The sequence below is a fragment of the Leopardus geoffroyi genome, chromosome B3 (assembly GCF_018350155.1).
Source record: "Leopardus geoffroyi isolate Oge1 chromosome B3, O.geoffroyi_Oge1_pat1.0, whole genome shotgun sequence".
NCBI classification, from domain to species: Eukaryota; Metazoa; Chordata; class Mammalia; order Carnivora; family Felidae; genus Leopardus; species Leopardus geoffroyi.
The window spans coordinates 76669049-76691604 of record NC_059337.1 but is presented as its reverse complement, the minus strand read 5'-3'; the positions used below and the strand labels follow the sequence as shown (position 1 = coordinate 76691604).

General features: G+C 33.3%; 1 protein-coding gene and 1 pseudogene across 5 annotated transcripts in view; one reads left to right on the top strand and one right to left on the bottom strand.

The window, feature by feature from the left end:
* The window catches only part of NOVA1 (NOVA alternative splicing regulator 1), a 150716-nt gene extending 131604 nt beyond the window's left edge, over nt 1-19112 (top strand). For all 5 annotated transcript variants that reach the window (XM_045450582.1, XM_045450581.1, XM_045450584.1 and 2 more), the window contains one exon: nt 16035-19112. In XM_045450582.1, coding sequence (XP_045306538.1) covers nt 16035-17039 — 1005 coding nt within the window. In that variant the 3' untranslated portion in view covers nt 17040-19112. The remainder of the gene's footprint in view (nt 1-16034) is intronic.
* Nucleotides 8183-8688, bottom strand: LOC123583487 (annotated as a pseudogene).
* Nucleotides 19113-22556: the final 3444 nt, after the last annotated feature.

Genomic DNA, 22556 nt, shown 5'->3' with positions numbered 1-22556 from the left:
AACTTAGGGATTAAGAGAACTGGGATCTCGAATCATAATCTTTGGCTTCAAATCAAATCTTTCCTGCTTTCTTATTTTCTGATTCGAAGAAACATCTTTAACTTTGCCATGTGTGTTTCTCATCGTTAAAATGTGACTAACAACGGAGCCCTAGCTCATAGGTTTGTTATGATTCTTAAATGAATGAATACATGAGAAGCACTTAGAACACTGCCTGGTCCAGAGTAATATTTAAGTGTCATTTTAATCCATTTTAGAAAAGGATGTTAGGCATCAGGGAAAGATGAATCAACATCATAAAATTATACTTTTTTTTTTAACCAACAGATAAAATTCTGTGTGTTAATAATGCACATGGATCAGGAACCAATAATCTGTGTGTATGTGCATTTATAAATTTAAAGTGCTGGCATGGATATAGGAAATAATTATTTTTATACAATATTGATGTAAGTGCTATAATATTGCAGCTTTTGAGAATCTATCCAGTAAAACTTAATGCACCAATATTTAGGAATATAGAGACAAGGATGTATATCATAGTATTATTTGCAGTGGCAAAAGTTGGGAAACAACCTGACCTCTAACAGGAGAATGACTGAATAAATAATGGTATTACAGAATATTATGGGGTGATGGTATTAAAAATAATAAGTTGGAGCCACATAAATTGGCTAAGAATAGTGTTCATAATATACTATCTAAAGAATACTAAGTTGCTAAGAAACATACGGCCCTATGTTTAATAGAAAACATCTTGTGTTCATGTATCATAGGGTGATGACGAGGAATATGAACATGATTAACTTTTTCTGTTTATATCTCTACTTTGTTTTTAAAATGTTAACTGAGAATGCAAAACAAGATGGAGAAAATGACTTCAGTTGTGGTATATACTGTGTTTTGAAGAATATAAAGTGGGAATTTTCCAAGAGAAAGACTGGACCATCTTTATCATTATATATCTGTTTGAGCTACCTGACTCTTCCTTTTTCTTGTCATGGAATACTTTATTGAGTTTCCAGAAGGGTTACATAGAGAGGGTTCAGGCCTAGAGGAGACATTTATTAAATGACAAAGGAAATGACATTTTTTTTTCGTATTTTGAAGTTATATCAAGTTATGTACTATATGTAATATTTTTCTTAATACATCAAAGGTTCTCAATCCTACTTTTACATCAGAAATACCTGTGGAGATACTTACTTAATAGATCTTGCATGAGATTGGGTGTCTATATTTAAAGAGTTAAAGAAATGTTTTCTGAAGCTGTTTACTATATGAAAAATACATATTAGTTGACTAAAATGTGTACTATACTTACACTGTCTCTTCTCTCAGACTTTAGTTTATTAAGACTTTTTTCATTAAATAACATACTTTATTTGAAAAATAATAAATTAAAGAAAAAATCTTTGATTTGTGCAAAAGTTGAAGGGTAGGTGTTAGGTTTAGCATTGAAAACAGTAAGAGTTTACTAACTATAACTAGTACAACTTAAATTTATGAAGAGTTATTATGCAAAGGGTGATTATCTTTTCACATAGCATTAATAGTCCTTGACGATTACCAGGAATGATTAGGAGTTCTCTTACGTTGTGTATCTTTATATACAGATTACAAAAATTATGGAAAGGGGTTAAATGAATGTTTCTAACCATAGTCATTCCATTGCAAGCTTCTAAGTTAGTTTGCTATGCTGTAGATAGTGTGTTCTTCACACCCAATGGTGGGAATCAGAGGATCTGCCTGAGAGCAAGTTAAGAATTGCTACTGAAAGCACCTAATTTATGTTTGCATAATACACCTTATGGTAGATACCAGCCTATGTGACCTTCCGAAGTCCCTTTTGAAGGTACAATTTCAAATGAAGATATATTCCTGTTTATGGAAAATCTAGTGCTTTACAGTTACTCAGATTGAAAAAAAAAGTGGTATACTTCAGGGAAAAAGAATGAAATAGTCACTCTGTAATGTCGTTTATTTTACATCCCATACATGACTCGGGCATTGGCTCATGAGTAGGCAGATTTGCAATTATCTGTCTTTCTGGACTACCTACTAGATAAAGGTGTTTTATTTATTTCACCAACGTTTTTCTTGCAGTCATAGCTGTAGTAATTCTTACACCACAGCGTGTTCTCAAGACAGCACATTATACAGGCATTTATATAACCAAAGCATTTAATGCTCTGTACTCTGGAATGTGTATTAGTCTTCTTGCTCTGTGTGTGTGTGTGCGCGCGCACACGCACGTACAGTTCAATAGAATTTTTTGTAATCTTTCAAATAAAGCCATATAAAAGGGGTAGTTATCAAGTTTATTTTCAATATTTTACTTTTTAAAATGCTTAGAAATTGGAAGCATGTGAATGTCTTTGCATGTTCTTTCAAATAAGAGTAGTTTTGCCAGATTAGACAGTTTGACTCCTATTCACTATAGAATAAATAATTATTTCTCATTTTTGACTTTTCTAATTTATCTTTGATTAAGGAATATCCTAGGAGATAATAAGTTGATCATTTTCATCTTTTCTTCTAAACCTTATACCTTTATAATTCATTTTATTAAGTGTTTGGTTTAGCTATTGTTTTTTTCTTGTATTAGATGATACTATTTTTTTAAGATACTCTTTAAAAATATTTTGGAAAAGGAAATGCTCTATTTTATTAACTAACTGCAATTTGTTTTGAGCCAAGTAATAGAAGTTACAAAATTAATGTTTTTATTTATGATTTATTAAATATTAGAAGTGAACTACTTCAATCCATATTTAGGGAAAGAGCTTAGTTTTGTGACTAATAATACAGTTTGTTAAATTACAGGCATTCTTCTGTAGGCTTTTATGTTAATATTTGTTTATCTCCAGTGTTAATTAAGAATAATTTGTGAAATATTCATATTCTTAACGATAGTCACTTGTGATAGTAAATTATCAAACTTTACTAGTATGTTACTGAAATGAAAACACGTATTATCTTTAAAAAAAAAGTACTGGCTTCAGAAAAATTGTTGGTAAAATCAAATATAAGCAGTGTTGTATTAGGATGATTAGTAAATATAAAATACTTGTAAGCACCTGTATTTGACTTCAAAGTAGCTTAAATCAGGTAAAAAATATTGCACATCAAGCTTTTCAACTAAATAATAACATTTAATTTTAATGGTAAAAATGGCTTAATCAAAAATTTGAAAAAACAAAATTAAAAGTCCAAATTATGCAAGTTTTTAAAATTCATCTACTTACAGAAGTTTAAGTGGAGACTGATTTTTCAAACATAGTTGAGATGTTTACTTCTGAAAATATCTAATTAGTTTGGTTATATCATAGCATATTAAATCAATCTATGAATAAACTCAGAATTTAAAAAATTTTTAAATTCTAACATTAACGTTCTGGTTTTCCTAGATAGGTATTTATTTTAATTACATGATTCTTATTTAAAACTATGACTTTAAGTTACCTTATTTTAAAATTTAAAAGTATTTTCTAAGTCTCCTTTCTATCATTTCTCAACTACTTGTATAATATAAATTTAAATATTTAGTACTCTTTATGATAGATGCTACCTGACTGTAAGCTTCATAAAAGGGAGATCTAATTCTTTTTATTGACTTCTATAAAATCCCCAACATCTGCACCAGTACCTGGCACACCATAGGCACTGAATAAATAATTGTGCAGTGAGTACCAAGAAATGTATTAAAACTATTTTAAATATGTTGTTTATTCTACTTTTACATAATTTGTTTATTCAGCAGTTTAATTTGGAAGTAACTTTTTTATTTCGTTTTATTACACTGCTTTTAAAATATTAAAATAAGACAAAGTTTACCTGGTAGGGGGAAAAAATGTCACCTGAAATTCAGTCTCTGTTATTCCCTTCATTTCAGTTTTACCTGCATATAATTTTACACTACTTAATCCAAACTCTACATACACATTTACATATATTTTAGAATTTTGTGTTGTTTTCCACATCATTTTATAATTCCATGTAGTGCCTGTACACTGTTCTTTGTATGTGATATTTTCCGTGTTCTGGGTTATTTTCCAGAAGGATCACAAAAGGAGAGATAGACACTAAGGCAAAGCTTATGTTCATTTTATAACTTAATGTATTCTCCATAGTGATTTCCAAGAGGTAATATATACTATTACACATTTTTTAAAAGAAAGAGATTAAGGGGTGCCTGAATGGCTCAGTCGGTTGAGCATCCAACTTCAGCTCAGGTCATGAACTCACGGTTTGTGAGTTCAAGCTCCATGTCAGGCTCTATGTTGACCTCTCAGAGCCTGGAGTCTGCTTTAGATTCTGTGACTCCCTATCTCTCTGCCCCTCCCCGACTCGCTTGCACTCTCTCTCAAAAGTAAATAAACATTAAAATAAAAAAAAAAGATTAATAGTTAGACCATTACCTCATGTACATTTGGTTCACTTTTTTTAAAGTGATTAATTTTGCTGCTCTATTTTAAATATCTCTGATTGATTTTAGCAGTTTTTATTTTCTTATCAAAGTTCTTTACTGTTCACTATTTAATGAGTTTTTTCACTTTTACCTTCCCGTAAATTACCTTATCCATTTCTATTGTTTTAAATAACCTCAAATTTCCTATGATCACCAGACCTATAGCCAATAACCTACTTGCTGTCATCACTTAGATGTCTAATGAGGATTTCAAACTTAAAATATCCAAAGTAGAATTCTTGATTCCCTCTGTCCTTATCTTTCATACCTTTTCATCATCCACTTCTGTGAACACAACCCCTCCTTTAATGTTCATAGCTATTTTTCACTTTTTAAATTGACATTACAGCTTTTAAAATATTAAATTAAAAGCATTAGTTTTCATATTAAAAGCCCAAATATTTCAAGTACATTTTTTCACTAATTGGAATTAAGAACTCTGAACATATATCTTATTATGTAAACTCTAAAACAGTTTGTCTAAGAAGATATGGTTTAAAATAATAATAGTAATAATAATAATGATTTCTAAGAGGTTTTTGATAATTTGACATGTAGATGATGTTGACAAATGGGAGTTTACCCTCATTTTAGTAAAATATGGTTTAGTAAGCATTAAGAAGACAATACTGCAAGTTATTTTCATTTGTAAATAATAGGCTGCCCTAAAATGGTTTATTATTTACAACTTTTATGGTTTCTTTATAGTTGTTTGACGTCTGGTATTTTTCTTTTTTGACGTAATTATGTTTAGAGCATTTAGCATCTCAATAGGAATCATTTAAAGTGCTTTTCTTTTCCTATAAAAAATGATTTTTCCTATTTTTCTTATACCTAAGTGTATCCCTGTCTGGAATGTGATGTGATGTGTCTTTAACATAGGCAGCAGTCATCAAAAGGAAAAGAAAAAAAAAAAAAAAACAAGCTAACTTTGAATAATGCTTCAAGGGGCAAAGTGAAAAAATGTATGAAGTAAAAATATAGTTAAGTTAAACTTTATTTGCCTTTAGAAATTTCATGGGGATCATCATTCAGTTTTTGTCTTCTTCCAAGGATACACACAAGAAAAGAGGTGTATTGTCTGTCATTCTCTCTCATATCTTGTATCCGCAAGGGGAAATAGAGTATGGCTCTTTGAAAGAAGATATAAAATGAAGTATAAACTTTTAATTATTCTGAGGTAAAAATGTAATTACTTGAACCAAGGCAAAGAGGTAGGAGGTAATTGCACCAGTTATGAATTGTGATTATGACTCAGTAGAAACTGTCATTTGAGTCATGTAATTAATTGATCCAGTTCATCACATAATCAAGGAAATGCTAATATATTTGTATTCTGGACTTTTAGAACCAATCTGACTATATTTTGATGGCTAAGGAAGCCTAGCCACAAAACCTTAGTGGGTAAGGGGTAACAAACTATGAAGTGTCATAGGAAAAACATAATATATATCAATGAACATTTAAGAAGAGGCATATAGTGCATATTTAATCATTTAATTCTTATAATGTTAGTGATTTTTTTCTCAAGTTTTTATTTAAATTTCAGTTGTTAACATACAGTGTAATATTAGTTTTAGGTATACAATATGGTGATTCATCACTTCCATACAGCTTGCTTATTACAGCAAGTACATGCCTTAATCCCCATCACCTGTTTCACCCAACGTCCCCTCTGGTAACCATCAGTTTGTTCTCTGTAGTTAAGAGTTTGTTTCTTGGTTTGCCTCCCTATTTTTTTTTCCCCTTTGCTTGTTTGTTTTTTTTTCTTAAATTCTGTATATGAGTGAAATCATATGGTATTAGTCCTTCTGACTTATTTTGCTTAGTGTAATACTCACTAGCTCCATCCATGTCATTGCAAATGGCAAGATTTCATTCTTTTTGATGGCTGAATACCTATACTACATCTTCTTTATCCATTCATCAGTTGATGGACACTTGGGCTGTTTCCATAATTTGGCTATTGTAGATAATGTTGTTATGAACATAGAGGTGCATGTATCCCTTTGAATTAGTATTTTCATATTCTTTGGGTAAATAGTAGTGCAATTGCTGGATTGTAGGGTAGTTCTATTTTTAACTTCTTGAGGAACCTCCATACTGTTTTCTACAGTGGCTGCACAAGTTTTCATTACCACCAACAGTGCAAAAGGATTCCCCTTTCTCCTCTTTCTCGCCAACACCTATTGTTTCTTGTGTTGTTGATTTTAACCACTCTGACCAGGTGTGAGGTTATCTTTCTTTTTTTCTTAAGTTTATTTATTTATTTTGAGAGAGAGAGAGAGAGAGAGAGAGAGAGAGAGAGATCATGAGCGGGAGAGGGGCAGAGAGAGAGGGAGAGAGAGAATCCCAAGCAGACTGCACTGTCAGCGAAGAGCCTGACACAGGGCTCGATCTCAGGAACCTGAGATCATCACCTGAGCCAAAATCAAGAGTCAGATGCTTGACCAACTGAGCTACCCAGGAACCCTGAGGTGATATTTCATTGTAGTTTTGATTTGTATTTCCCTGATGATCAAAGATGTTGAGCATCTTTTCAGGTGTCTGTTGACCATCTGTGTTTTTTCTTTGGAAAATTGTCTGTTCATGTCTTGTGTCCATTTTTTTAAATTGGAATTTGTTTTTCAGGGTTGAGTTTTATGAGTTATTTATATATTTTGGATACTAACCTTTTATCAGGTTAGTATAACCAGGTTAGTATATTTGCCATTTGCAAATACCTTCTCCCATTCTGTAGTTTGCCTTACAGTTTTGTCGATTGTTCTTACCATGCAGAAGCTTTTTATTTTGATGAGGTCCCAGTAGTTTATTTTGGTTTTGTTTCCCTTGCCTCCAGAGACATACCTAGAAAGAAAGTGCTACAGCCAATGTCAGAGAACACAGTGCCTGTGTTCTTCTGTATGATTTACATGGTTTCTTACCTCACATTTAGGTCATTAATCCATTTTTAACATAAAATGTAAAAAAGTGGTTTTTTACTTAACTGTAAAAAAGTGGTCCAGTTTTTTTTGCATGTTGATGTCCACTTTTTGCAACACCATTTGTATAAAGTACCAAAACTGAAACAGGAAGAAATAGAAAACTTAAATAGACCAATAACCAGCAAAGAAATTGAATCAGTATAATAAAAAATAAACAAGAACCTCCCAACAAACAGAAATCCAAGGCCAGATGACTTCACAGGCATAGTCTACCAAGCATTTAAAGAAGAGTTAATACCTGTTCTTAAACTATTCTAAAAATAGAAAAGGAAGAAAAACTTCCACATTCATTCTATGAAGTCAGCATTACTCTGATACCAAAACCAGATAAAAACTCCACTAAAAAAGAAAACTACAATCCCATATCTCTGATGAACATAGATGAAAAATCCTCCACAAAATACCAGCAAACCAAATCCAACAATACATTAAAAAATCATTTAACTGCAATCAAGTGAGATTTATTCCTGGGATGTAAGTGTGGTTCAATATTTGCAAATCAATCAATGTGATACACCACATTAATAAAAGAAAGGATAAGAACCATATGATCATTTCATCGGATGCAGAAAAAGCATTTGACACAGTACAACATCCATTCATAATGTTAGTAACCATAAATCTATGAGTGTTACTGATTTCAGTAATTTTGTAAGATTCAAACATCTATGCATTTATCTTTTTGTGTATTTTAGTATGTTTGACATATAATCTTTGAATATTTTTTTAGTCTTGAGGTATTTTTTTTTACACTTACCATCCCATGAATTGACAGGGAATGGGTTCCAGCAGCTCAGGCTCCTTTCCATTGGTTCTCAGAAAGTGTGATTCTCTGGGTGAGACAGGCTGGCACTTCGGGTGAACCCAAGTACCTTTCTCTTTGACTACATTCTTTTTCTTACCATTTTTCTTCACACACTTCAGGAAGCTATCTCGGCTCTTTGAGTGGTTTATATGCTCAATAGGTACATTAATTCTCTTGGCAAGGATCTTGCCCTTGTTTGTGCACAACAGTGCCAACAGTATGTGGGTAACATTGTAGACTCTTCCAGTTTTGCCATGGTAACATTTGTGGGGAATTCCTTTTAGAACAGTGCCCATTCCCTTGATGTCCATAATGTCACCTTTCTTGTAGATTCACATGTATGTGGCCAAAGGAACAATTCCATGTTTTCTAAAAGTTCTAGAGAACACATAACGGGCACTTCTCCTCTTTCCCTTTGTGTTGATCATTTTGGTGAATTACTAATATATGATGGTTCCAGTTGAAAGGATAATCTTTGAATTTTGGATTTTAGAGGTGGTAAAGTTATTCTTGTTTTAAGAACCGGATGTCTTATTTTTACACACACACATACACACATACACACAATTGCATGGCCATGATGGAATCTTTTAAATAGTTTATTATTTGGTTCTTATTAATCTATATTTTACTTTTTGGTTTTATCTTTTAAACTGTTATCCAACTGATCCTGTCAATTAAGTGCAAATAATAAATCCAAAACTAAATAAAATAATGGCTTTCCAGAAAATATAATTTTGTGAGAGAGATAAGTATCTGTTGCATGCTAATGTAAGCCAGCATAGAATAAGTAACATAATAAGAAATACAGAGAAGTATTTGACACTTCTTTAGAGAACCAGGATTGAGTTTACAAGCGCTATTGCATTTGAACTGCTCTTACAGGACATATAAGATTTAAGGAGGCAAAAATATGCATTCTCAAGTAAAGAACAGTGTGGGAATATAGGTATATAACATTTCAGTCAGTTGGGACAAATGAATAAACAATAAGCAAAGACATGGAAAAACAATGAATATAGAGTATATCCAAGAATTGGAAGGTAAAGTTTGGATTCAGCATAGCATACCAGTCTTAAAAGAAGCATTTCAGAGAGAAAAAAAATCAATAGTACATAATAGGATGTAGACATCTAGGGAGCAAGAAAAGGCACAGATGGCTCCTGGGTTTCAAACCTGGTGTTGGTAGTGGTGGGGAAAAAGAGGGTGAAGATATCTAAGAAAAGACAGCATGGCATTTACAGTGATACTATGCATGTTTATGAAAACTGTATTGCCTTTGATTTGATTATCAAAAGTGGGAAGATTAAACAGACTACTAGAAAGTTAGAAGAGTTGCTTTTTTTTATTTCAATATTTTGTATTCATGTAGCAATCCTGTACATATTTTGTCAAATCCACACTTTTCAGAAGGCAGTTATTAATCGGTATAAAATCTATAATCAAAGGAAAAGATGTTTTCAATTTACTTTAGTCAGCAATTCAAGATAGATCCCCAAATGACACATGCATCTTCATTGGACACTACTAAATGCTGTCTCAGCAGCCAAAGGTGTACATTACGTAAATGAAAGAGATTTATTCTTTTAGATCATGTAGGGTATATCTTGGTAATGTCTTGATTTTTAAAGCATCAAGACATACAACAAAATATGCTATTTCTTTTAGATAGGCAAATAATATATGATATAGTAAGAGTGTAAAAGTTTCTAATATACCAGTTGGCTTGTTCTAAATTATAGAAATCCAACATCAAAGTGGCTTAAAAAAGGGAATTACATTGATCTGGGCAGGCTTTAGACATGGTTAGATTCAGATGCGAGAATGCTGTCAGAAATTTTCTCTCTCCATTTCTGGAGTTTCCTTTTATCTCGGTTAACTTTATTTTTCAGTCAGGTTTTTTCTCTTTCCATATGGTGGTGAGATACTACTGTCAGGCTTATGCTCTGCTAGATTAGAAATACAACTATCTCTGTCCCATCAGTTTTACCAGATTCTCAGGTTAACTCTTACTGGGCCATCCTGGATCATGTTCTTAATCCTAAATCAATACCTGCCAGGGGTGTGGGAATTTTGATGTGTCAGGCTTTGTTGTGTTTCCACTGCTAGAGCATTGGAAAGTTGTCAGCCTTACCGGAAGCACATGTGCTAAGAATGAGAAAGGGTGCCTCCAAAGGAAAACTGGGGTCTGTTGCCAGAAGAAGGAAGATCAGATGTTGGATGGATGAGTGAGTGAATGAACGAATGAATGAATGAAAAGTATCCACTATTGATAGTCATTGCTTTACAAATGTAAGTCCATGCATATGTGCTATATAATATGGCAGCCCTAAATAAAATAGTACATACTATTCATTGAGATATCTTAAATTATAATGGACCTTGTTTTGCATGTATATTAAGATATGGCTTTATGAAATAGGTAATTTTCCTGCCATGATGATGAAATGTGACTACAGACACTCATTGTTTTATAAAACCATGATGAGTTACAGGTCATATTTGGCAAAAGAGTAAATTTGTTTGTCTTAATACTTATTTTTAATCAGAAACATATCAACATTAAAACCTACCTATTTAGTGGTTTTGATACTGGATTCCAATAGAGGTTCTTCTTTGGCTGCACATAGAGAAATAGTCACTTAATTACTTTTTTCCCCCTGAAAAGCAGTTGATGCTAGTAAAATTAGTATAATTATATTGTTAATCTTATCTCATGTTTATTTGATAATACATAATTATAAGTCTAGGAATAGGGAAAATTTAAGTAAAGATTTTTTTCTTTAAAAACAATACTTAAGCACACGATTACTATTCAAATAGGTTTAGGTTCGAATGGGAGCTCTCCAACACAGAGATAACAGAGAGCAACCTTATGGGAATGTCTGATAATAGAGAATAAGATTCTTTTTTTAATATGAAATTTATTGTCAAATTGGTTTCCATACAACACCCAGTGCTCATCCCAACAGGTGCCCTCCTCAATACCCATCACCCACCTTCCCCTCCCTCCCACCCCCCATCAACCCTCAGTTTGTTCTCAGTTTTTAAGTCTCTTATGTTTTGGCTCCCTCCCTCTCTAACCTTTTTTTTTTTTTTTCCCTCGCCTCCCCCATGGTCTTCTGTTAAGTTTCTCAGGATCCACATAAGAGTGAAAACATATGGTATCTGTCTTTCTCTGTATGACTTATTTCACTTGGCCTAACACTCTCCCGTTCCATCCACATTGCTACAAAAGGCCATATTTCATTCTTTCTCATTGCCATGTAGTATTCCATTGTATATATAAACCACAATGTTTTTATCCATTAATCAGTTGATGGACATTTAGGCTCTTTCCACAATTTGGCTATTGTTGAAAGTGCTGCTATAAACATTAGCGTACAAGGACCCCTATGCATCAGCACTCCTGTATCCCTTGGGTAAATTCCTAGCAGTGCAATTTCTGGGTCATAGGGTAGATCTGAGAATAGGATTCTTACAGTACAAAAAATGTGAAAGACATTTAGATAAATATAATCACTGTCTCTCAGAGGTTTTCTTACTTACTCCTTCTCCTTCCAGTTAGGCTTTGTGTCTACTTTGTACTCTTCATGCCCTTATATACCAGCACTTTTAAGACTTCACTGCACTGTTGCATTTACACATCTTTTTTTCTACAACTAATCTATAATTTTCTTACAGGTAGGAGCACTGTCATATATATCCTTTATCTCTAACTCCCAACACAGGACCTGGGCCACTCAGTATTCCATAAAAGATTGAATTGATGGTAGCAACTCTAGAGTATAGTTCTGAAAACTGATTTATAACTGTCAACATTATGTCTGATTTAGTTGGTATATGTTACACCAAATGACTTGTGTGCTGTCTAGGACTCAGCTTTATTATTATTATTGTTATTCTCAATTCTTTAGAAATAAGTATAGAGGGCCATCTCGGTGACTCAGTGGGTTCAGCATTCGACCTTGGCTCAGATCGTGATCTCGCAGTTCGTGAGTTTGAGCCACCATCAGGCTCTGTGCTGACAGCTCAGAGCCTGGAGCCTGCTTTGGATTCTGTGTCTCCCTCTCTCTCTGCTCCTCTCCCACTCGTGCCCTATCTCTCTCTCTCTCTAAAAAGTAAACATTAAAAAAAAAGATTTAGAGATAAGTATGCATATACATATGTGAGTCAGTATTGCAAATGCTATCAATGCACAGACTTTTTCACTGGTAAATGCTATATTCCTATATCTAAGAAATAAACAAGTAGACCATCTTACATAATTTTCCACCCTCCTTTTCTCTTCCCTACCCTACCCACTATTCAGTTGCCTGCTATCTCCAGGCTTCCACATTAGTGCCTCACTTCTTCTTGGCTCTGGCCTGACACATAAAATGGCACTAGCACATTACTTTTCTGAGACACTGCAAATGGATTCATTTTTCTTTTTGTCTCAACTTCTCATTTTCAGAGTGTGTTTCTTGTTAGTGTCCATATTAAGTGTGCAAATAGATACATACATATTTTTTAATTCTTCAAGAAAAAAAGTATAAATCTGAGAGGTTTTTTTTTTAAAGGTTCCACATCTTTTAAAATTTTTATGTATGTATGTATGTATGTATGTATGTATGTATGTATTTTATTTATTTATTTTGAGAGAAAGAGAGAGCATATGGGGGAGGGGCAGAGGGAGACAGGGACAGAGAGAGAAAGAATCCCAAGCAGGCTCTGCACTGTTAGCGCAGAGCCCCACGTGGGGCTCAAACTCATGAACCATGAGATCATGATCTGAGCCAAAACCAAGAGTCAGACTTTTAACTGACTGAGTCACTCAGGAGCCCCATGAGAGCTTTTTCATTTTCTTGGGTAAAACAAAAGTTGGGTGACATGTTCCTTTGGCTAGGCTATTCAGTATTTATATTTTTTTATTTGGAATTTAATAATTTTTTATATTTATATTTTCCTTAATTTTTTAATTTAATTTCTAAGATCAGTAATCTTATGTAGAACTATTACTATCTAAAATTAAGGAGTGCTACTACTAATGTTAATATGCAATCATTAATACTTTCTCTTAAATCATAACACACCCTTATTAAGTTATATGTGGACAGATGTAAGTTCTACCAACAAAATTTGGGGACCACGTCACTATTTGATAAAATAGCAATTATGGCTGGCAGTATTTTATATAAGATAATTTCAAATAGTTAAAACTAAAATCCAGGGAATAGTACTTATTACATAAAGATGACTTTGTGTGTGTGTGTGTGTCTAATTTGTATTAGAAGGATATCTTTAATATAAAGATACATGGGATGGTGTCATTTTTCAGTTTACAAAGAGACAGATATTTTGCAAGATGTTTACTTTTATGAAAAGTTTACACACCATTTCTGAACTATGCATTATTTCAGCATCTTTGAATATTGGAAAGAAAGAAAAATGACTAATGGGACAAATAAAAGAAAGGACAGACTAATGTGCAATAATGAAAGTACTTTGCACACATCTGCAAGTTCTTTTGGAAGAATAGAACAGTAAATATAGTAGAAGACTGGTGGACTGGTGTGCAGTGTAGTAGAAATTAGTATTACCTTTCTACATCTCATAGAAGCATAAGGCGATTTTAAGATATTTTAAATTTATATATTTCATTACTTTTTATTGACAGTGTGTAGAACAGTTCCCATAGTTAAACTTTCATGTGCTCGTCTCTTCTTGGGTTATAATCATGCAGGTAATTACTACGCTGGGCAAAACAAAAGTGATATTAGAATTTAAACTAATTGAAGAACAGCTCTTTTGAAAGTTTTGGTTAATTAATATATTTTTCTTTGCAAAAATTGTGTTAAAACATAAAAATTATGTTAAAACACTACATTTTGCCAGTATATAAATGTTTTCAACTGTATAAAAAATGTTCTGATTTTGAAAAGAAGTACTTATTTGTAAAATATCATATTTAACATTCACATATTTAAACCCTTAAAAGTACATTTTCTCAATACTTCATGTGCACAGTAAAATAGAAGGATGATTCTAATTCATCTTTATAATTAATATAAGGGGTAATCATGGTTTAACTTTCTAATTATAATACTAACATACTATATAGCATTTCAAACATATGTTTCTATAAAAAAGGTCTGTGAACAAAATTAACAAATTGACATGTTTTAAAAAATTATTTCTCTGTCGACCTCTTGAAATCCAATGCACTTAATCGGGGATATGAAGGATATATTTGATATTTCTAAAAAATGTTTCTAGACAGTTTAGGTTGTTTCCATTTAAAATGAAATTATTTTATACACAAACTGGAATGAAACAACATCCTGTTCCTATCAATTATAGGTGTGGAAAAGAAAAGTTGTGTGTGAATGTACATGTGTGTTAATACATGTAAACATATTTATGAGATGACCCAGTCTGGAATTTGAATTTATACTTTCACTGCCTGCTACCTTCAAGAGCAAAATTGCATGGCTGTTATTTCTTTAAAATATTTGTCTTAAAGACAGCATGGCAATACTTGCTAAAAACTAGCTGGTGAAATATTTCATAGAATATCTCAACTAATTCCTGTTCATTTTTCAATAAATTGTTTCAACCTGCCCATTTTAATATCTAGAACGGGGAAGGCGGTTCCTTTAGTGCTTTGTCAGCGACACAGCACTCACAGTCTCTGACCTACCCAAGGAGTCCTAAAACAACACCGTGGGGATCTTTGTGCCACCAGAATAAAAATTTTAATATTTATATTTTAATTTCAGGGGTTATGGTAACTACCCTACTGATTTTATACTTTCTATAATAGTATTTGATTGTACTTAAATAAATCAAACTAGGCTGGGTTTCGTGGGTGGATGTTTCAATACAAATTAGCTAAAATGCCTATACTTCATATGGTCACATTGGATCATTGTAAGTATTCATGTGACTCCAGTAATTTTTCAGTCACCTTTGATAATATGGTTGTAAGCCCTATTTTTTAAAATGTAGCTATTACTGCCAGAAAGAAAAGTATCTAACTAAAATAGTCATTTTACAAATTTAAGTAGAACAGCCAGGGAATATTCTCAAATAGCCTTCAAGACCTACCTCATAGTGACTGAAATTTTTTATATTAATTATTTAGAAATATTTGTTATTTTTATAGTTATATGTTGTGTGTCAGTTTAGGTGAAAAATCAAAATACTACTAGTAATTATTGATTTCAGAAAATATTAGTCATGAAACAAGTAAATTTTGAATAACACAAAAATTACTAGGTGATAAGGAACATGAAATTAATTTTTTGAATGGACTCAAGCTAGAACTTTACTACTTTTATCTTTACTAACTTTGCATCATAATCCTGCACTCTTTGTTTTTATATGTTTTAGACCAAAGGTATTCTTAAAGCTATAATAGGTGAAGAATATCCACATTATTTTTATTTTGAAGCTATATAAAAATGTTGCCATTGATGTATAGTTATGATACCCTCTTTTTAAAACATACTAATTTCTTATAAGTTGTACTGCAAAATGCAACAAATCTCAAGGAAAATTCTGTTTAATAATTTTAAACTGAAAATTGCATTTTCTTTTAAAAATTCTGATTTTACAAGATAAGTGTATTAAAATGTGATAAAAGTCACTTTAGAAGTTGTGCTATTTCTGTCTTTCATAAATCATGTTTAAATTAATTTTCACTTATTTTACTTTTGCTAGGATAGCAAAGTAATATAATGTATATGCGCAAAACAGAAGTATTATTTATACGTATTTTTTTTAATTACAGGTAAAGATTATAGTTCCCAACAGCACAGCAGGTCTGATAATAGGGAAGGGAGGTGCTACTGTGAAGGCTATAATGGAGCAGTCAGGGGCTTGGGTGCAGCTTTCCCAGAAACCTGATGGGATCAACTTGCAAGAGAGGGTTGTCACTGTGAGTGGAGAACCTGAACAAAACCGAAAAGCTGTTGAACTTATCATCCAGAAGATACAAGAGGATCCACAGAGTGGCAGCTGTCTCAATATCAGTTATGCCAATGTTACAGGTCCAGTGGCAAATTCCAATCCAACCGGATCTCCTTATGCAAACACTGCTGAAGTGTTACCAACCGCTGCAGCAGCCGCAGGGCTATTAGGACATGCTAACCTTGCTGGCGTTGCAGCCTTTCCAGCAGTTTTATCTGGCTTCACAGGCAATGACCTGGTGGCCATCACCTCTGCACTTAATACTTTAGCCAGCTACGGATATAATCTCAACACATTAGGTTTAGGTCTCAGTCAAGCGGCAGCAACAGGGGCCTTGGCTGCAGCAGCTGCCAGTGCCAACCCAGCAGCAGCAGCAGCCAATTTGTTGGCCACCTATGCCAGTGAAGCCTCAGCCAGTGGCAGCACAGCTGGTGGTACGGCGGGGACATTTGCATTAGGTAGCCTGGCTGCTGCTACTGCTGCAACCAATGGATATTTTGGAGCTGCTTCTCCCCTAGCTGCCAGTGCCATTCTAGGAACAGAAAAATCCACAGATGGATCAAAGGATGTAGTTGAAATAGCAGTGCCAGAAAACTTAGTTGGTGCAATACTTGGCAAAGGAGGGAAAACATTAGTGGAATACCAGGAGTTGACTGGTGCAAGGATACAGATCTCCAAAAAAGGAGAATTCGTACCTGGCACAAGGAATCGGAAGGTAACCATTACTGGAACACCAGCTGCAACACAGGCTGCTCAGTATTTAATTACACAAAGGATCACATATGAGCAAGGAGTTCGGGCTGCCAATCCTCAGAAAGTGGGTTGAGTGCCCCGATTGTACATCAGATTGTTTTAACCCCTCCTTTACCCCATTTTCAAGAAGGATGTACTGTACTTTGCAGAAGTGAAGTTTTTCTGTTATTAATATATAATTATGCAAATGAATGCGACTATGTTGACAATGTGTATATGTAAATAATATGTGTTTTACCAGATGTTTCATAGAAAGAATTTTTTCTTGATCTGTTTTGTTCTCTATACTTTGCTTGTGTATATTTGTCAGAGGTGTTTCTAGTGTAAGATTTAAGCCTGCCATTTTACCAGCATTATTGTAGTTTAATGATTGAATGTAGACAGGGATATGCGTATAGTTTTCAGTATTAGTTCTAGATAACACTAAATTAACTACTGTTAGGTTGAGTATGGTGGGGTCAGTGACCTAAAATGGAGTGAGGCCAAAGCACTGTCATGTAAGTCTTACTTCCTGCTTAGGGCACAGTGAAGTAGGAAACAATATTTTGAAAATAAGTTTTAAATTTAAAATGATCAAAAAGCAATATAGTTGCATAAAAGCACTGTAAAATATTTAAAAGGTTAAAACTGTGGAAAATTATATTGGTAAGTTTACAGATCAATAAAAGCACCTGTTCTCCATCTGAACTAGACAATGGAAATAATGCTGCATGCTGGCCATGGCCCATTCTTCATCATTTGTAAGTTCAACAAAAGTTCTCACATGGAGTCCCACCTCTTCAGAGGTTTGTACATTTGTTTTTAAGCACTGAATTCACTACTGATCCCATCGCCTGGCCAGTAGAACAGTCATTACTCCATTAACATCCTCACTGTTTAGACACATAACTGTGGTACAGTGTATTGGAAATTTTATAAACAAAAGTGAAAGTGCCAACAAATTATTGATAGCTGATAATGTTTCATTATCTGCAACTGCTTGATAAGTATGTTGCATTTTAAGAGCTTATAATTGTGTATAATTTGTTAACACTAGAAACCTATTAGTATTGTGAATGTAGATTTTACTGTGAAGCTATCTGTGATTTAGCTGTTTGCTCCCATGATGGAGTCTTTGCAGCATGGCGCTAGCAGCCAATGCAGTTTCTAATACTCGGTAATTTGCATGTTTTGTGGAGCATTTTTATGTCACCAACCAGACAGTATTTCCTGCATGCTTATTTAGAAGAGGCAGTTTATCTTGAGAGGTAGTGTGATCTACCTTTGTCAGGCTTTTTGACAGGTCATTTCAAAGTAAGCCTTTGTTCCCAAGACCCAACAACTGTCACCCTCTTCTGTACCTCTCCTGAGTGCCAACTGTCCAGGCCATTTGACACACCATCTGTTAACCTCTGAGTTTGCCCACTCAAGGCCACTCATAGGGGCATCCATCCCCAAGCACCTCCTCATGCTGTGCATGCAGTCTTAAATTCAATGGACAAAAATAAAATGCTGGCTACCTCTGGATCATCTGGCTGAGCAACTGAATTACAAAAGAGAATTACTTCCATCTCAACTTCAACCCATTGATTACGTCCATCCTAGCAAGCTAAATGGCATCCCAGCTGCTCCTTTCTGTGCAACCAATTAAAGAACAATGAGTGTGATGCTCCATGTCTGAATTTCGTCCAGCCTCTCTCTGAACTGTGATCTTTGTCCTCATGAACTTTCCCTTTTGTTCATTGAACTATATGGACTCTTCATTTCATATTGATTTACTGTGCAATTTACTTTTGGACATTGAGAACTTGAAATTATTTCCTGATCCCTTCCCCTTCCACTATTAATAATTCATTTCTGTCAAACTGTAAGAGTAGATTCATTTTTTTTTTTTAGTTTTTAACATTGGACTGTTATTTCATTTTAGAGTTCTCTATCTCTAAATATTTATTTAGAGAATGATTTTAAAAGGGAATGATATGCTTGTTTAAATGAAAGAGAAAAGCTGTAGTAAACTGTGTTAATTGGTAATGACTATTTATCGTCGATACTCTGTAGCTGTGTAAGTTTTGACAAATAGTGTATCTCGTGGAATCAGTGGTTAGCATTGCCGCTATTATATTTACTCATTTTATCATTATAAATGTGCTTAGTTCATCATGTAGCATCACTTGTCTCCCGTCTCATTTTTTCCTTGCATGTCACAAGTCTCAGATCATTTATAATACATTAACAGTAAATAATATCTATGTAAATTTCTTTCACCATGCTGTCTCAGAGTCAGCAGTGAACAAAGGCGAAGATTGGGGCCCCACTTAGTTGAAAAAGAGAAAGGAAGTGATCTAGGATGTGTATTAGAAGCATTTCAAATGTTGGGTCTTTAAAATGTTTTGTTCAGTCTTAGCAAATCTTCAACCTTTTATTTCAAAATTCCAGTAGTCCACTGTGGAGCCCATGCATTTCATCTGGAATTAATGTTACTTTGAAGCCAAACCATTTAAACAATTATGTGTATTTTATTAGCTAGTATTGCTGAAAATGCACTCAGTTCAATTTCAATTGTAAATGGGAATTATAAACTTTTGCTAGTTGGCATGGTTATATGTTAGTTAAAACTGAAAGCTAAATTGAAGATATTTACATTTTAATTTATGGTAACAGATAAGGGTTTGTGTGCATTATGTGTAAATCAGCTTCATGCTGTCTAAAAAGTTATTCTCTGAAATTTATAGACCATGTAGAATTGATTTGTGATGTGATGCTTTAATTTACTGCAAGAAAATTAGTATGGCTTCAAACTGCCACAGGTAGGCATGTAACAATGGCTGTTCAGCTATACTGATCCAAAATGGAGAAAACTGATGATACAAGGGCCAAACATCTTATGAAATGCAACTATTTATAGACTTGTTTTGCTATAGGGAGGCTGGTGAACATGCTGAATACGAATTACCTCAGTTCTGCAGCTTTCTATGTCTTTTTAATGCATTCTGTTTCAGGGTCACTTTCAATCAATATTTCATTTACTTACTGAGATTGAATGGGCGCTCTGAGACACAGTGTGCTGTTTATCATACAGATTGGACACCTCATTCTAGATCCAAGATCTTTTCCTCAACACTGGGAGCTGTCCTTTCAGCACCACAAAATTACTGCTTGAAGTTGCATTGCAGTTTTTATTTTTTTCCTTTATCACTGGGAGCTTTTCTTTCAGCACCACAACATTGCACCTAGACTTTTTAAACGGCTGCCTTCCTCTTTGCACTGAAGACCAATTTCGTCTGCACTTCCAGTTATTGCTATTACCTGTAGGACTTTCAATCCTACTTCACCTCACCCACCCCACTCCTGAAACAGTTAAATGTATCTATTTCTGTGGAAGTCATTTTCTCATTGAATGATCAGAAACAAAGATAAATTCTAACCTGTAACGGCTCATTTCGACTCATTGCTTACAATAGATCTAAGCTCTTTTTTCTGCTTATTCGACTCCTTCCAGCTTCCCATCACATCTGTAACAAACTTTTAAAATTATATTGCCACACCACCATGCACAGCCTACCTGCACAGTAGAGATAGATTATTCCATCGTATTCAGATGGTTAACAGAGGTTAGCAAGTCCTGTATTATATATTTATATCGCTTTCTAAGAAAGTGCATATTAATGTTTACTTTAAGAATGTGTAAATGGTGCTATCAAGAATCTGATAAATTTTATCCCAGTTTTTTGTGTACCACTTCTAATGTATGAGATTTATTTTTCTATTGGAAAAAAATAAACAGTATGAAAGCATTAAATTGGTAGATTTTAGTAATTTAACAATGAATGGAATCCCTATGTTACAGGCCCTATCTTTCCTTGGAAATTTTAATGGTGGTAATAGGTTTCAACAAAGGTACTGATAATCACATTTTTTTAATCCATTCTTATATTGCATTCTTAATTCACGTGCTGATTCCTCACTGAGTCCTTAAGTAAATTTTACTTACTGTAAGTCTTCTCCAAGAAGGGAATTTTTGCTTTCCAAGGCAGCAATTGAAAGAAATGAAAATATAATTTAATACTATTTACATCACAGACACGATTTGAGACCAGTTACTCTGTTAGTAGGAGAAATTCATCACTCATTAAATACAGGGCAAGCATGGCTATCCATAATAATTTTGGGTGCAATGCAGTCTTAGAAATTTAATGTACACACTTTATTTAAATGATGCAAACAGCCATATGAAATTGCACATGATTAGAAAGCAGAATGAACTCATTTTGCCTCCTGCTTGGTTTCTCATAAACATGAATACATACTATTGTTATGCACTGTTGTTCATAGATGTCTTATTACATAAAGGGTAAGTATCATATTACTTTAACAGATTATTTTTGGAATTCTGCATGTTATTTTTTGTTTCATCAGATATGTGCCCCAATAAAATAACATTTTTTTCCAAAAAAAAATGAAAGTATTAGAAAACTTGTCATGTTAATTTTGAAAAAAATGAAGTGTAGTACATATTACTAGATATCATTCCACTGGTCTATATATTAAAAAAAAACTGTTCTTGAAAATTGAAGCATTACCTTGTGTAATTAATAAAGTAATCAATCAGATTTGTAAATAAAATATTGTTTAAATCTAAAGTATTCAATATTTTGATTAGATTATTTTTTTAAGGAAAAATATTTAACGTGTATGTGCCGAATTTTTTTTTAAATAGTTTTTTATAATTGCAATGGAAGGGCAATTGTCTCATTACAAGTGGTACAGAAGCCAATACTTGGGTTACCATAGATATATAAACAAGTAAAAACTGTGGAACAAGTTTTAAGCTCATTTTGGAAAAAAAAAACCAGTTCTGTAGAAATGCATATTTGTATTTGTTTCTCTAATAAATCTGCAAATAGCTTTAAACACAAATTAGTTTTAATTATTTAAATTATGAGTTCTTTTAAGTAATTAAACATCTGTTTTGCCTTACATTTGTGAAAACATTGTTTCATGGAAATTAATAGAGGCTTACTGTGAAAATCAAGGTAGGTCTGCATTTATTTGAAAAGGCCAGGTATTTAGCATTCAAGTATGTTTACCTCCATGAAATAATTAAAGAATTTTTACAAAAAAACTACACTTCTCTACCCCTCCCCAATCACATCAGTTTGGCCACTGCCCCAAACAATTAAAGGCCAATTTGTATCAGCTTTAATTCAGTATCAAAGAAAAGCGCAAAAAAATAAGTGAAATCACACTTTCAAATGGTTGATAATAAAAAGATTATTTGATATAGATAACTGACTTCTTTATATATAGCAATGAAGAAATTTGGACTCTTCTGAACCACAGTGCCTCAATCTTCTTTAATGTGATTTACACATTATGATTGAAATTGCTGTATAAAATATATATATTTCCCTTGAATTGTGACCTTATAATAATTTCTGTTGAAAATGTTTTAGGGTAAAATAGTCTCTATTTCTGTTACTAAATAATGTACAGTCCCCATTTTATAGAAAGTGCCTTGTAGATGAAAAATATACTAAGTACACACACACACACACACACACACACACACACACACATATGTATATATTTTAATTGTCCTTCTGCTAGAGCA